Source organism: Poeciliopsis prolifica, unplaced genomic scaffold (genome assembly GCF_027474105.1).
Source record: "Poeciliopsis prolifica strain line A6 unplaced genomic scaffold, Auburn_PproV2 SCAFFOLD023, whole genome shotgun sequence".
Taxonomy (NCBI): Eukaryota; Metazoa; Chordata; class Actinopteri; order Cyprinodontiformes; family Poeciliidae; genus Poeciliopsis; species Poeciliopsis prolifica.
The window spans coordinates 1,247,919-1,265,414 of NW_026562398.1; the positions used below are offsets into that span (position 1 = coordinate 1,247,919).

Sequence of the window (17,496 nt, forward strand, 5' to 3'; positions counted from 1 at the left end):
AAAAGTATGTGCTGCCCTTTGGGGCTTAAAACACACCACTGCAGCCACTGAAGAAAACGGTGAGCCTGTTTATTTCAGTACAGACAATACAACACTATAATGGAGAGAATGCAAAATTATCAGCCAGGTTGTAAATATATTCACCTGCTTTTCTCTCTCAGTGCTCTGTCTAGAAGACATATTGCTGCTAGAAGGTTACTTTGTACCAGCGCGCTATTTCTTCTTCAATCTATGTCAGAGCACAAGGGAGAAATCGGCAGATGAGAGGAAAAAAAAGGAGTAAAAAGAATGACAGGAGCACACAGGCAAACGTTTGTTCATCTGATGAGAGAGAGAATTAGTAAAAGAAAGTTGGTTTATTTCAGCAGCACTTTATTACAATAATTGCAGATTTTTCTGCATTTTAGGGGTATCTCACCTAAGATTTTTCATGTAACTGAATGAGTTAATTATTTATGTCAAACAAAATTACAAAAAGAAGAACTTGAAAACAAGTAAAAGAGAAAATGGAAAAAAAATAAAACATGACATATGAATAACTAAAACTAAAATGGCTATGGTACAAATACACATGCACAAAGATTATCAACAGCAGTGAATCCAAAGGGGTCGTTGATAGGCCACCATGCAAGATGCAAGTATCTTTGATTTGGAGCAATAGTTCATAAAATGGATATGGGAGCTGATGTGGTGTTCTTCCACATCCGTCTTGAAGCACTTATCAACTAAACTATTAAAACATACCAGCAGCTGTGACACACTGTCGGGGAAATCAGCTTGCATGAACACATCACCATTTACAAGCATCGGGAGCATTTGCACATATGTATACAAACATCTTGAGCTAAATTAATGTTTTCTTGTGGTACTATAATTTTACACTGACAACTGGAGATGAATCCAACTACTAGTTTGAGGGAAAGTTTCAAAATTAATGTTTTTAGGAATAAAAAGGATGCCAAAAACACAGAGGCCACATATTTCCTTTAAAAAATAATTATAACTGAAATAATTTGTTCATTTTTTCTCCTTTACATCTTTAAGGTGAGGAGAATGACAAGCAATGTTTTTAATTAGTAATTGAGTCAAAATTCTGAAACAATAGAATACAATTACGAATGTTATGTGTTGATCTTGGTGGATCAGGAAGTAGCTAAAGGAAAATTAGTTTAGTTACATACCTAAACTTTCTCAAATTTAAGCTCATACTTTAATGTGTAGCAACAAAATGAGAAGAGGTGATTTATGAAAACTTTTTCTTTTGAACAATTTAGAAACTAGTGTGATTCTCACCACAACGCTTTGTTTCTGTATAAAACTTTTGGTGGCGTGTAGAGAGCCTGAAGGTTTGCAACACAGACTGTTAGGGTAGAACCAAATTGTCCTTAAAGGAAGACATTACAGACACTTTTAGTAAGGTGTGAATGTTATTTGGGTACTGCTTAAGAAGGCTGAAGTCAATGTGTGACAGTTTGTGACATGGCATGGACAAATGCTAAAGTGCAAGTCTGATAAGCGCTCTAAAGAAACTCAGACACACATGCACGCACATGCACACATAATGAACTGTGGGAATCTGTGTTTTTCTCAAAGTATTTCAGTAACAGGCATTAATAACTATTTGTAGTGGAGACGGGAGCAGAATGAAGGCTTCCTCACCATGTTTTCCAACCAATCATTTTAATTTTAATTTTATGCCTTTACACTGTACAAAACATGTTTTTAAAACTTAACAGGACCAGGTAGGGTAGTGTCAGCAGAAATGTAGTTGGCAGTTTAAGCAGAAAATGCAACAGGCATTATACAATGCCTTCCATATATGGAGGTGTTTTCCTCAATGCGGCCGTCGTACATTCAACTCCTTTGCTGCTTTTCCTCCCCTTCTCTCATTACCCTCTTTCCTGTCAATTCACTATCAAATGAAGGCCATAAGAGCCAATAAAACTTTTTTTAAAAATGTTGATGCACTGCCAAAGAAGATAGACAGGGAACTTTTCTATAAGGTACATTCAATGCAATGCAGCTCTACATGGTTGCTGAGACAAACAGCAGTTTAGTATTCCACTTTTTCTCTCAATTAAAATAAATATATATATCATGGTAGTAATAATGAATATAGTTGGCTGAATATAATATTACCAATAAAACTATATTTAGTAATTACGCTTTAAATAACAAAATCTGAGTTATTGAGAGTGTAACAAAATAAGGAGTGCTCTTGTCCTTACTAAGGGAGCTGTCCGCCTCCCAACCCCTTCTCGATGCTAATGGTGAGTAAATAACATGTAGCTGAAAACATTTTACACACTTCAGATAGGTAGTTTATTTGCTTAACCAGCAACCAGCTTGTCAACTTGAGTGGACAAGAAGCACCTGATATCAAAGATCAAATACACTTGGCAGCAGCTAATGCAATTATACCACATTTTATGTCTTTATTTATATGGTTAATATGAGAAGAGTTCATAATAAAAACCTTATCTAGGGTCAGTATAAAGCTCTCTGAACTTCAAAGAGCATAAAGTCAGTTAAACATACTGACAGTAACTTTTCTGCTCATAAAACCCCCTCAGCCTAAATGTTTAGTTTATTATGTTTTCAGAGTACAGGGTGTAATTTATTCCTGGCTGATTTTATTTAATCCAGAAAACATTCTGAGTGTGTTGGTGAGAGTTTGATGAAATTATAAAAAAAATCTTACAAACAATGCTAACATTAATTATAATATTAATTTGGTAAATTTGCAAATTGTCCCACATAAAACATGATACAACACTTTTAGACATATCATTAGACATCATTTAACAAGGGCAAACTTTACCTGTATGATTTTTTTTTCTATTTAAAAATAATGTTTTATAATGTCATACAGAACAAATATTGCTGTTATTAGCAATATATTTCTAAAATGTCTATTTTACTTGACACATAATAGTACAAGGTCATTTTAGTTAGAAATGCTCTTTGTCCTAAATGATGGTGCACTGATTATTTCTGTAAGAGCTCTCACTATATTTGGAGAAATTGAGAATGAGATTTTACTGTAAAAAAAAAAATCATAATAATAATAATAATACATTTCTGTCATATCGCCCACACCTAAAAAAACTTGCAAAACATTTTTTTAACCTTGAACTATTTTTTTTAGTTTTACATTAGTACATTACAACCGCAAACTGTAATGCAATTTCTTGGAATTTTGTGTCATACAAAGAAGTGCAGAAATGTGAAGAAGGAAATGTATAGTTTTAAAACTTTGGGGAAAAACAAAACAATTGTTGAGTGCATATTACACCATCCTCATTTACATTCCAAATACAATTCAGTGCAATCAGTTACATCACAAGCTTAATCAGTGAATTAGGAGTAAGTCTAAATGTAGCTGTTCTGTGAAGGTTTCAGATTATTTGAGAACAGAATCATGAAGACCAACATCAGACATGTCAGGTCTACCTAAACTTTTCATCAGGTAGAGAAGTTTAAAGTAGTATTAAGTTATTATTCAATGTCCCAAACTGTGAACATCTCAACGAGCACTGTTCAATCCATAATCCAAAATAAAAAGAGTGTAGCACAATTACAAGATACTAAAACATGACTTTCCATATACAAGAACAAGGAGCAGTCAAGAGGCCCTTAAATGTCTTCCACAATTCAGGTGGAAGAATCTGTTGACATGTCAACTATTAGCTATGCATGCTACAAATTTTCCTTTCATGGAAGATCGACGGAAAAATAGATAATGTTGACAGAAAGACATACGAAGTCATCTTGAAATTAGGTGTGTTATAGTCCTGCCACAAATGGTCAAATAAGATGAAAAATAAAAACATTTTAGCAATATTTAAACATTAAGGGGGATATAGCACTGCAGATCTTGAATCCATCATGCCCGTAGTGAAACACAGCACAGCTGCTTCCTGCTGTGAAGACAGCTTAATTCAGTAGGGAAAGAGAAATTTGTCAAAGTTGATTAGAGCATGGATAATTCTTAATACGGGGAAATCTAAGAAGAAACCTGGTGTGGCTTACAGCGGAACAATGACCTTATGGCTTTCTCCAGAAATGTAAGCAAGTCATAGTCTAAGTATACCTTTATGTTTTCAAACACGCTCCGAAAAAGTTTGACTAATGGTATTTTGCAAAGAAGAATGTGTACGAATTTTAAGTTCTATACATAAATAGAAATTCCAGTGTGATTGTCTAACAATTTTGTCTGACAAAATTGTTAGACATATGCAAAAATACTTATTGGTTCTAGAACATTTCCACACAACAAAGTTGAATATAAAGGCCCCATACACTTTCCAGATTTTTGAAAAAGAAAAACAAAATCTCAAGTAGATTAAAGTTTGTGGTTGTAACATGAAAAGATTGTTCTGTTTTCATTTTTTATGCTTCTTAGTATCAACAAATCATAAAGCCTCAGACCTATATCGACAGCCTGATTGTTGAAAATCAACTACAATCACAGAGACGGTCACCTGCAGATTTACCGGATGGGGCAACACGGGCCAAGGGGCTTTGGGGGCTCTAATTACTTCTGCCAATGACTCAGCAACATCCCGGGACCCACAACTAGGAAAAAAAAATCACAAAAACAATGGGTCCCTGTGTATAAGGAACATTGACAACCTGCCCTTTTATCCTCCCTCCTCTCTCACTCCACAGCACTTTCTCTCCACCCCTTGATTGTCCATTTTCTCAATAGTTGGCAGGGAAAAAGGAATGTTAATGAAAGGCGCAAAAAATGAGAAGTGAGAAAGAGGAAGAGACAGCCACCAGAGAATGACATGTGATAAAGATGAAGGAATGAGATTAGTTTTTAAGTGATAAGGAAAAGAGCCAAAATGCCCCCTACTGTAACTGCCTTGTACAAAAAGAAGTGTTATTCTATCATGCCAGTTTAGATCACTGTGTACTTTCCAAATATTTTGCAGTGCATATATGGTGTATATCTTTGTCTGGTGTGTGATTGTTTCAATGCATAGAAAAAGCTTCCAGTGTGAAAAAAAGAGTTAGAGATCCAGTTGATTCAAACTTTACCTTCCAGTTGGCCAGTTCCTGGAACTCGATGATCTTAATGAACCCTCCCATTAGGATTCCTGGAAAATGTAAGAACAAGAAAGCTGACACAGCTAATTCAATATTTTCTCCCTTTAAGAAAAAAAAGTGCATTCCTGAAATATACCTAAACAAAAAAAGTATAAAAGATGTATTAAGTTAGTGTTTTCTTAGGATTTGCAGGTGCATTGATTAAGAAGAAAACAGCACTGCGTACGAGGTAGAGCAAAGAAAACAGAGATACAAAAAAATTTTTTGATGCTGGTTTATTGTGAGATGTTAAGAGATAACATAGACCAAGACAGACAATGGGCAGATGGAAGAGAAGAAGTGATGAAAGAGAGCCTTTCTTCTGATTTGTTAACACTGTTATCTCCCCACTGCAGACTCCCTGTCTGCTCCAAGCACTCAAATAGAAGTTCTGACCCTGTGCAGTATGCAGACCATAAAAAGGGAAAAACCCTGCAGGGTCAAGATGCATGTGTATCACTGAGGTGTAGAGAAAACACATGCGCAAACATGTGAAGAGAGAGGAGGAGAATTACAAGGAGGAGAATTCCCCTCAAGTGATATTTTCAAAATGTGTGGAGCCCTATCTCTTTTGTTACATAACACTTCACACTTGATTGTTAAGTTAGGCTGCATGATGGGATTTATGGGACATCCTAGTATAAAGTTGGCCATCCTGACGAGCTTATCCTACGAGCTGTAGATAAGACGCTGCTCCAACAACTTTAACATAAAAGATGGATGATGCCACCACAGAATCAAATAAGGTCTTATAAAGTCTCTCTTGCACCCAAAATTATCTCAGCTTCCTCATGAGGTAGTGTGCTCTGACCATTCCTGTAAAGCACGTCAGTGTTGAAAATCCAGTCCAGTTCATTGTTCAGGTGAACAATCAAGTCCTTAAGAGTCCACCATCTCAATGTCCTTTTGCTGAATGTTTACTGGTGTCAGTGTGGTTGGTCTGCACCTGTGTAAATCCACAACCAGCTCTAAGGTTTTAGCAGCATTGATCAAGAGGTGGTTTGTATGTGATGTCTTGAAACTGGCCTCTGTCTCTTTAAAAGCCCTCACCTTTGCTGACACTCCTTCAGTATATTATAACAACAGTGGTTTGACATGATGCCATTTACAAACATTCTTACTTCACTGCGTTAAAAGGTTTGCATCATAAGTGCAGTATTAGCAAACACTGTTCCATCAGGTGTTTGCTAATTGCTGCTGCTTTGTGGGTTGGAAGGTCGGCTGGCAACTGCAATTCCAGTTAGCTATGTGGTTATAGTCGCTGCTTTGTAAGACCAAGCAATTGGCACCTCGGATGGCTGCCACGGGAAGATTCAAAGATTTCTCAAATATGAAAAGAATCAAAGTTATTCTCCAGGTATGCCTTCAATGAGGGAATAACATTATACCATGATATAAAGCTCAGAAAAGTCAATTTTACATAATACTGCTTCCTTAAAAAAAAACTAAATTCAGAAATGGACCACTGCTGAAAGGTGACATAGATAGTCTTAACTTTCTATAATGATATAAAATAAGAACACACCCTTAGATTCTGGATTTTTTTGTGTACTGTAAAAATCTAAGGTGTATGCGGTATACTTAGTTGACTTTGTCTTTCCTTGAAAAATAATTAAATGATTGCTCTTTGGTATCCATGTTAGCACAAATACCAAAGATCTGTGCGTCTACTTTTAAATCATTTCAGCATCTGGTGTACCAGATTTTTTTATGTCAATACTAAAACCCCAGAACTAATAATGAGTGGATTTTTTTACTGACCGATCAGCAATCTTTTGGAATCTAATGGTCACATTTACCTGTACTTCAACAAACCAAGATTAGTCTTGGTTTGATTAGTTCAGAGAATAGTTTAAAATCCCCTGAACTAGAACCAAACATGGAGAAGCAGCATTCAGATTCTATGCACCACAATTCTGGAACAAACTTCCAGAGAACTGCCAAACAACTGAAACACTGAGTTCCTTCAAATCAAGGCTAAAAACCCACCTGTTTAGAACTGCTTTTGGTTAGTAGTGAATGGAACATTGAGTGACATATTTGATGTGTATTGATGATTTTGCTTAGAGCAATTTGCTTAGAGCTATCTAAATAAAATGGAATAAAGATTCCATTTCAAATAACTGGAACAAAGATTACATTTAGTCTTCATTATAATTTATGCTGATGATTATGACATTTGAAAAAAACCTAAAAACATTTCTTACTTGTTTCTTATTTACATCATGTAAACAAGTACCTTCAATTGACTAGACGTTGAAATGTGCTGTACAAATGAACTTGCTTTGCTTAATTTGTTTCCTGTAAAGTTAATATATCTACACTTTGTACACTATGAATGCTTAAAAAAAACGGCAAATGTTTGTGCAAACAATCTTGGCCAATCAAGCTGATTCTGACAATAATGTAGCCTCACCCATTCTGCTTTCCGATTGTTATCCTCCCCTTAATATTTCCATAAAATTGTCATTAAAGCCTGAAACTGTTTAATCAAGGACATATTTGTGCACAAAGAAGCAAGTTACATGAGTAATACTCACCAAGAGACACAACTGCCACACTCTCAGGAAGAAAATGCAGCTTGAACTTGATAAGCAGGTGCACCAATATGATGCAAATACCTGAGGGAGAGAGGATGTAGGAGACAACTGAATGAATATTTAGGACAAATACATCTTTGTTCAGAAGATGATGTCATACTTGCTCACATCAGGCCTAAAAAAAGCTACCACCTAATATGCTGCTACAAGGGCTTTTATAGATGTTTGATTTAGATAACTGCAGTGAGTAGAGAAATAAAGAAATAGCATTGGGCCGTAATGAAATTTAAATAATTTTCAGAGGCATATATAAAAGTAGAACATAGAAAAAACTAATTTATTTGTCAAAATATGAAACAACCCAGGAATTAGATCAGCTTTACATAATTAATGACTGCCACGTAGTGTTTTGTTGTTTTCCACAACAAATTTTCAGTGAGAATAATCTTGAAGTTATAAAATTGTTTACCCTAAAAAAAAATAAAAAAAAATAAAAAAATCAAGATACGTTTTGTCTTTTATTCTCTGAACTGCATTATTAAATTTTACAACCTAATCTGATAAAAAAAAATAGATATAGTAAGCCCATACTTATTTGCTAATTGTTGCTCTTGAAGATACTGGTGCATTATTTCACACAAGCAATAATGTATTTGACAGCATGGGAAGAAACAGTTGCAACAACCACAAAACCAAATTAACTTCTTACTATTTCACAAGCGGAAAAAAAAAAAAAAAAACATCCGAGTTAAATCTCTAGTTATACCAACAAAGCTTTTTTTAAAAAAATAATAAATACAAGAATAGTAATGTCATCTGCACTCCATTCAATAGATGAAATAAAAATGGCCAAATTTAGACAGATTAGCAGACCAGTAAATAAGGGTATATGCAATCTTTTCTCATTGGAGATGTAAACTCTGTTCAACTGAAAACATAAGGCAAAGTTGGGGCAGCAAATGACATGTTATTTTAAAACTTTTAGCCCTAATGTGTGGTTTAAGACTGAACTCTGAAATGGTTTCTCATGCACTAATCTTCAGCTGCTGTACCATCAAAATGCAAGGAACACCTGAATTTGTTAAATAATAATAATGTAGTGATCCTACAGAGTGAAAGGGAAATATATCTACAGTTTAATAAAGATTAAGAGTACTATTGCGCATAATGGATAATAGGTGTGACTAAAGTGACAATTTACAGCTACAGTTAGTAAACATGTTTTTCCTTTGATGACCTCTACCACTTGAATCACCTCTCGTAAACGAAAATGTACGAGGCACTAAGGAGAGCTAAGCTTAATGCGTGAATTACTATGTACATTTCTTGCTACGCATTTTCACTTTTCATTCTGCCCTTAATCTTTTTCCCTGGAAAGCAGTTTTCAGAGTACAAGAAGCAAATTCAGCAGCTAATCTACATTTAATAAACAAAACTAATTTCAGAGTAGTAACGGGTTAGCCAACAGAACAAACAAGTAAAGTCAAAATGTTATGTAAAAAGCATTCTGTATAATTTAAGTCAAATGTCAGAGAAATATTCTGAATGACCAACTTTGCCTCTTGCTACTTATAGCCAAGAATGAGGCAGGGCTGACCCTTCCTAACCTGCTGCTGACTGCTGATTGGCCACCTGAAAGAAGACTGCGAAAAATCTTTCCTCTCAAACAATAGAGGCTTGGCTGGCTGGACATGTTTGGGGTCATGAGCTGCTGTGGTGTAGAAACTAACGCCCCTTTTCCACTACATGGTCACAGCGTGATTGAATTCAGCTCAGCTATATGGGTTGGGTCGTTTTCCATTACAATTGACACACAGCTCCAGCTCAGACATCATAATTTTCAATGTGACACTGATAACATGTGGAACATTTAAGTAGGCGAGGATAAGCAGCCAGACAAATACCCACCTCAACTTCCACTATTACTTTTATTTAAGTGTTTTTTTTTTTGTTTGTTTGTTTTTTTAATAAATGATATAGATGACACTAAAACAACTGAAATAACCTATTGTTTCTGCACAGGTATGAAAATACCAAAGTCAGAATAGTTAGCAAAAGGAATGAATAGCAACCCACCAATGACAAGCAGACTGAAGAAAATAGTCAGTCCACTGGACTGTTCTTCCTCCTGAGCCTTCACCCCGGTCTGCACAGGCAGGATGGGCTTTGGAGTCGGGGGCGCTGGTGTAGTTGGCTTGACAGCAGCTGCTGTGGAGTGATGGGTCTCATTGCTGTAATTCTCACTAGTTTCATTGGACTTTCTGGAAGGAAACAGTGAAGGTGGCAGGTATAATGGCGGTTGTATGCTTATTGTTAGCCAAAACTGACCACGTGAGACAATGAACAGCCATATAGGTAAACACGCTTAGACTGAATATTATACTGTTTTGGGTGTCACCACATTCGTGGATACTTTGACCTGAAAGAAACAGTTGCCACTATTTTATATAAAATGCACACATTTACTTTATAGGACAGAAAAGACTGTCATTGAGTATGTGATTTAAGTGTTATAGTCGACAAAGTGACAAGACAAGAAAGTCTTACTAGCGTAGTTACAGTAGATAAACCAGAAAAAGACGAACAACCTGAAAAGCTTTCCGTCGCTCTGCGAGTTGGTTGAGTCAACTTTATTTTGTCGTGTCTGTTTAAGATCTGGAGGTATCTGCTTGTCTTGAAGTGGAGTATTATCCTTTTGTAGCACATTCTGCTCGGCGTCGTCATTTCTCTTGTAAAGGTCCACAGAGTTGGGCTTTTCGACTCTGTCTGACAGGCACAGCTTCACAAAAAACAGCAACAAGAACCACGAAGAAAGTTTAACCCCAACACCTCTCATCCTCAACTAATTGTTTTTAGGCCTAAAGACAATATATTGCACTAAAAAAGACAGATGGATTCATGTCTCCGGCTTCGCGTATCTGTTGACATCGCGGCCTTACTTCCTACAGAAATGTTTGATGGGAGTTGTAGTCGACCACTAGAGCTTTACTGATCAAATTAAAACGGCCCACGTAAACAAATCAGACGTGGTTGAGTGTATGTTTTGTGTAGGAAATGTGCGCATGCTTTTATGTTGTGTTCAACGTTAAGTCCCCCCAAAAAGGTATGTAAAATGTCATGTGAACGCTGAGTATATTTTATTGACTCCATCTCCCATGTGGCATTGCGCTGTACCGTCAATCCTCTGCTTCACACGCCATGCAGAAAACTGAGAAGTTGATTGTTCTTAGTTTAAATTTGTCTTGTGTGATTATTCACACCATTTTATAATTATTTTAATCCTGAGATAGGTATGTCATGTTTTTTCAACATGTTTGTTTCGTCAAGTTTATAATACTAGTTAAATGTAATTATGACCTCTTTATTTTTATTAGTTTATTTCTTTCTCATTGAAAGGACAAATGTATCTTTTTTTATTTCTCGCTCACTGCGTTGCATTATGTTGCGATGTCATTTATAATATTTCTAAATCCTGAAATTGCTTTTAAAATGAACAACAAAAAAACAAAACATAACTGCGTTCCTATTCTAAATAACTAGAACTTCCCTATTTGAATGTAACAGACAGTATTTATTTAGCTGAGGCAAGAAAAAAAAAAAACAAAACATGACGTCTTATATAGTTTACTGGGGAATGTCTAACAAATCATGGGTACTGTGGAGTGTACATCATTCCAAATAAGATGATGTCTTTGTTAATCTTCTTAATTGCCTGTATGAAGGTTTATTCTATGGGGCTTACTGTGCATTGCTTAATGTGTAAACTATGTAATCTGTAGGTTGTATCAATATATTTGTTATATTCCTATTTATTTACAGCCCCATATTCCGGGCTAGTGGGTTGCAGTAAAAGTACATTGGTTCCCAAATGCACACTTCAGTACTCCCAATCTCCCCAAACACAAAACAGTTGTTCTTTTTTGTTTGAGTATTTTAGCTCATTTCATATATAAAACAGATGCAAAACAAACACAAATAAATATAAATAATATGCAAAAATAAATTCAGGTAGCATCCAGTGAGGTGGGATGCAGTGAAACAAAAAGCTATTGAATAATTTCAGATACATAAATGCAATTAAGTGTTGTTTCTTAAATTAGTAATTTAAACTATATATCATGCATAATAAAAGCAAATTGAGTTTCATAATATCCCCTTAAAGTAAACTCTTAAATTTTATTCTGAACCTCACAGAACTCACCATACCTGCTGCTTTTGTTTTGTAAATAGAAAGCACTGAAATAATTTCTTATGTAAATTGACCCCCAGACCATCCCTCCTATGGTGGCGCCACTTAAAGCAACAAAGGAACTCTAAGTACAGTGATTTGCTGGTGGTTCTCATATGGTGGGAGATCTTTTGGGAGGCAGGAGTGGGAGTTTTATACCATCCATACCCTGGAGCACGGAGTGTCGAAACTGCCTTTGCGGCTCTCCTCCCCCAATTTACCCAGTTTCTCTTATCATTGCGTTAAAAAAAAAAAAAAAAAAAAAAAAAAAAAAAAAAAAAAAACTAAATATATTTTTGTTAAATAATCACACTCCAATCACATCAGGAATAGGAATTTGTCTATGTGGTAGTAGTCTTTTTTACGATCCCTTATTTAAATATACACTTATTTTCTTTTTGTGTGTTGCATCGTGGCACTTTGTGTTAAATTCCGTTTATACTTAATGAATCAAGAATAAATAAGTACTCTCGGCCGATACTTAGTTCTGTGAATGACTGATTAGTTTTAGCAATCGAAAGGTTTGATTCAACTGAAATGACGTAACTGATCAGTCGGTGAATCCATGTGTTACAATCTTGGCCGAGACAAGGAGTTTACGGTCATACAATACGCCATTAGATTTCCAGTAACGTTGAGAAGGTTATCAAGAAGGCTTTTTTTTTAGTTCCAACGTCTGTTGCCAGGTTACGTCGTCTACGCCGTACGTACTTCGCGCTGAGTAGAAGCTACCGCGTTAACGCCCACTTGAGGTATTGCTCTTTTTTTTTCTCTCTCTGCGGAGAGACCGCTCCATTCATAGGGTTGGGCGGGCAGGCAGCAGAAAACGAAGAGTGGCAGAAACACCATCGGCGGAACCGAAAGGATGGTCTCGCGTTGAGCCCACCAGGCCCCCTTCATCCGCGAAATCTTCGCTGGCCATTTTCCCCTCCCATTAGGACGTACCCCGAATTTAAACCAACACAGGTTTCTCTTCAGGAATGGGACTCAAGTGTCTCGGCTGAATGCTGGCGTTCCCATCCTTGTTTTTTGCAACCTGCCGCGGAAATAGAAGGACTTCCTCGTCGCCTGTTCATCTGCTGCTGCCGCAGACCGAGCGCTCGATTGGACTCATTTAGCCCAGCCCGTCCACGGACTCGCTGGCTCAGGCATCTGGACACATCGGGGGTGGTCAGTCGTCGTTGGAAAAAAAGCAAAACGTGCCTGTGTGTGCTTTTGCTGCCTGTATGATGCCGACACATTTGCGTTTCCGGAGAAGGTCATTCCTTGGGCTTTTATTCCTTTTTTCGCTCTCCACCTCGGTACTATATTTCATCTACTCCGCCCCCGGAATCGGTAAGTAACATGAAATGGGAGGTTTTGTTCTGAATTGGCCGACCGAAGGAGGATGATGAGGATGTGAGGCTGTTTGTATGAGCCGTTAGGTCATGTGTGACAGCTCGACCATGCGTCTCTGCTTGGCTTAGGTATCACCCAGTTGATGATGAGACTCGGCTGGATGCTGATCCCATAATGTCCATGTACCTGGCCGTGATAATCACAGTGCGACTGATGAGCATGGCTATTATAATCTGGCTGATGTTACTAGGCCTTTTGGCAGTGATCACAGTACTTACAGTGGCCCCGATGTCTGGAGACACAAACCAAAATGCAGTATTTTGGCCTTGATGTTAATATCCTTTGATACACGTTTGGAAACCATTGAGTCATCAGCCTCAGTTGTTGTCTGATTGTGTGTGGCAGGGCAAAGATCTGATTAAGTGTACCTTCTTGAGCCCAAAGTAAATTTCAACCTAGCAATGCATTCCTTACATCATAAGCTGGCTGTTAGTCACATGTAGTTGTGTAATATCACATGTCCACAATTTGCCTATTATTAATTCATTAATGTGTCTTTTCTTCTCCTCTGCTTCTTTGTTCCTCTTCTTATTTGTTGGAACACCGGTCACATGTCATTTAACCATCTTCCATTTTTGAATCATTCCAGAGTACAGCAATGTCCACTTATCTGATCAGCCCAGGTACATTAGAACAGTCATGTTTCTATTTTATATCCTTGTACCAGGGGCGGGTCAAGACATGTATTTGTGGAGCACAATGGGAATATAAATAGTGAAAATGAACGGTAAATGTGAATGACTCATAGAGATAACTAAAAGCAACTTTACCCAACTTACCGTATAAGAGACTGAATCATTGAAAGTAGCTAGATTTAGCATTACGAAAGTTACTTCTTTCATTGTTCAGGAATATGGTGCATAGTTTGCCATTAGAAACAATAATTAGGTCTCAAAGTACTACAGAGCCTTTGGAGAAAGAAATGCAGAGATGTAGACCGCATCGACATGCAGTACTGTTGCCGGATAATCAGTGAAAAAGATACAAATATTTAGTTCAGTTTTTTCTCATGTCCTGTATGTTTTTCTTGAAGCATTCTGCACCAAATTTGATTTTCTTTATTTTAAGGACTATTTTATGTCATTAACTTGAAATGAAAGTAGCACTTAGATTTTGGTCATTTAGCTGTTGATTGCAGATCAGAGCAGATCAAGGAAAACATGTGTGAACGATGCAACTCCAGCTTCAGTATCCCTGCTTAACTTGACTGCTCAAATTCGGTGTTGTAATAGTTAAGCTTTCGAATTAGTGATTTAAATAAATATATATATTATTTGTGCACAAAATGACTTGTGAGGGTGTCCTGGCCAAGGTGGACATGAGCTCAAAACTATAATAGTTGGTACACTCATCCACATGCAACATTAAACGCTTACACTACAGATGAAACCAACTACAAGTACATAACTCGGAACATAGCAAACTAAAAGATACAATATAATATACATACTCACTGTCATTGCAACAACCGTCCTAGAGACAGCTAAATCTTTGGAACAAAGACAATGTTTTTCTGTACTTCAACCCTACACTAGTTGGTGATTGACCATATTAAAAGCAGCATTCTGAAGCTTAAACCACTAATGAGCAGGGCAGTGGGCTGTAGTGATTTTAGACACAAGTTAGTGTGTAGCTAAACTCTAACAGGGCAGCAGGTGTTTTGTTGTTGGGATTTAACATCATGAAACATACCCTTTATCAAGTTATAACTGCAATGTTGGCATATTGTTTCCTGTGATACACCCACTTATACAGATCCAGATGAAACTGGAGTCATCATGTTTTACATTAAGTAAATAGGCCCAGTTACATAACATGTCATATTTTGTAGAAAGATGTTACTGCCATGTGGTTCTACATCGAAAAATGGTAAACATCTGTCATCCACTACCAGACAGAAATTCAATCCAACCCTACAGTTTAACATTTTTTTTCCAGGAAATGAATCATAAATACTTTGAGATCTTTCAGTTCTAATATTCTCCTCTTCCATCTTCAATATATTTATGACTTGGTCCAGAGAAAATAAAACTTGTTCAGGTAGTGAAAGATTTTACAATAATAAAACATTGAGGTACCGTGCCTTTAAATCCTGCTATAAAACACAGTGTTTTCTAAAATGTCTCATTACTCATTTTAAATGTAGATATCATTCAAATATTCTGTTTAAAAAAATGAGGCTCACATTATGTGATCACATAAATAGTTGAAGTTACTGTTTGCAACTCCACCCTTTAAAATTGTGGGTAGTTTTACTGTCACCACCTGTATTTTCTAGCTTAAGGTTTGAAATGCTACCCCTTATTACCAATCTAAATCACTCACAGCTAAAATCTTCCTCTTCTTGCTTTGGTTACACCTATCTACAGTTATGGCATCACTTGACCTTTTAGTCATGTACTGCTATCATCAAATGGTGCTGACCCATCATCCTCATGCTGCCATTTCTGACATTCCTCTCCCATTGGATGACCTCATGAGGGAGCGTGACATGCAATTCACTGCATTTCACTGCATTTACTGGCCCCCTGTTTACGGGGCTTCTGATCACAACTATTGCCCAACATTGTTATTTATCTCTGAAGCATGTAGCTTGACTTTAAATGCATGGCTCTTAAAGATGGAAGATGCATTAGCTTCTGTCTTTGAGTCTTAGCCAACCACATTTTAAAACTGTTATTTTACTACTTTCTAGTAGACAGATTAATGTGAAGTTGAGCATCAGCAACCAGGATGACTATGCTCTAACTAAAAGTATTGGAATAATCAAAAGTAGGAACTATTTCTTAACATGTCCAACACCATGTATGTTGATGCTCTCTGCTGTGGTAAAGTCCTCAGTTGGAAAAAAGAAATCATGAATGGTCATACCTTAAGGAAAATTTGTATTATCCACTAAAAGCTTGAGTGGCGCCTATCTATGCAGGGTTATAGGTACTGAACACTTAACTCTTTTAAAATGAATAATGAGAAAGGTCATCAGAATGAGTATTGACTGATTTCTGCTTCTTACCTGCTCAGGATAATTTAGTTGAATCAGTCAATTCTTACATGCAGAACACGTCTGACAGTAAACCAGAGTTACCGAGAGTGGCCATTCTGCTAAGTACGACAGAAACAAACAAATCATTTAATGATTGACATAATCAATATAATCATTTCACATTTTATTTTTATTTTTTTTATAGCTTGATGGTGTCTGAGAGCTGTACTCGGCCATATTCATCCTCCAGGGTGTTGACTGTTGCAGGGCTTTAATGGACACATGGCCTTTTGGGGATTAGCTTAAAAAGAGTACAAGGACCAGCAGCACCAGTCCATTAATTATACATGCTAACCAGGAACCAAGCAGGTTTTTTTTTTTTTTTTTTTTTGCTGCTGTTACTAAATACTGCCATTTAAGTGTGGTTTTTTTTACAGCAGGGCCTAGCTGGGAAATCATGTGAGGGTCTGGAGAGGAAGCTTAACGGAAAAAGGACCCAGCCAGAGATATTGATTCACAAGCATTAGATGAGGTTTCTGAACTTGTGGTCAGATTTGAGTCTTTGAGCAAGTATTTTGCAAAACCAGAATTTACAGTTCTGGGAATGTAAACAGAAATGCTATGGATGCCAGTAAAGCATTAGCAAAGCATTTTCTTGTCTTTAGTTTATATTTTTTCTTGAAACTCAGATTGAAGAAGGTAACCATCCAGAAGTGGTATAATACTAAATGAACTGATTAGGAGCTGAAGTGAACCGTTGATTCTTTTGAACTGTACAACTATTTTAATGGTTTAATTCAGTCATAAGTAGCATCTCTTCTACAATTGTCTTTGACTAGCAAGTTTTCTCACATGTAGGAAATAATCTGTGACACATCTGAGTCTTCCTGAGTAATTCTACAGTGTTTGGTGAAGGCAGCTTGAAGCTGATTTGTGCAACCGAGTCATGCTTTGTAAAATTCATATTCAATGCAACATTTGGGTGCTATTTTCTTCAAAACTGAAACAAAGCACAAAGGAAAGGATCTGTATTTTCCTTCCAGTAACTGAGCAATTTAAAAACATAAAAAAAAAAAAAATGGCAGCAAAGCAAAGCTATTTCTGAAAAGAGAAACATCCAGATCACAAGAATTGTACTCAACAGTGAAGCTCACCGAGAGTGAATAATTTGTTGTTTTTTGTAACAAGATATTTTGGACAGATGCCAGCTGGGTTTTGTAGCATTTTGATCTGGTCTTTGACTTTCTACCTGA

General features: G+C 36.6%; 2 protein-coding genes across 2 annotated transcripts in view; one reads left to right on the forward strand and one right to left on the reverse strand.

Annotated features, from left to right (window-relative positions):
- The window catches only part of slc9a8 (solute carrier family 9 member 8), a 29,557-nt gene extending 18,984 nt beyond the window's left edge, over positions 1 to 10,573 (reverse strand). Inside the window, exons 1-4 of the mRNA XM_055046343.1 lie at positions 10,223 to 10,573; positions 9,711 to 9,895; positions 7,635 to 7,715; positions 5,047 to 5,105 (exon numbers count right to left, since the gene is read on the reverse strand). Coding sequence (XP_054902318.1) covers positions 5,047 to 5,105; positions 7,635 to 7,715; positions 9,711 to 9,895; positions 10,223 to 10,470 — 573 coding nt within the window. The 5' untranslated portion in view covers positions 10,471 to 10,573. The remainder of the gene's footprint in view (positions 1 to 5,046; positions 5,106 to 7,634; positions 7,716 to 9,710; positions 9,896 to 10,222) is intronic.
- A 2,025-nt stretch (positions 10,574 to 12,598) lies between these two features.
- b4galt5 (UDP-Gal:betaGlcNAc beta 1,4- galactosyltransferase, polypeptide 5) overlaps positions 12,599 to 17,496 on the forward strand; it is a 40,036-nt gene continuing 35,138 nt past the window's right edge. Inside the window, exon 1 of the mRNA XM_055046221.1 lies at positions 12,599 to 13,197. Coding sequence (XP_054902196.1) covers positions 13,089 to 13,197 — 109 coding nt within the window. The 5' untranslated portion in view covers positions 12,599 to 13,088. The remainder of the gene's footprint in view (positions 13,198 to 17,496) is intronic.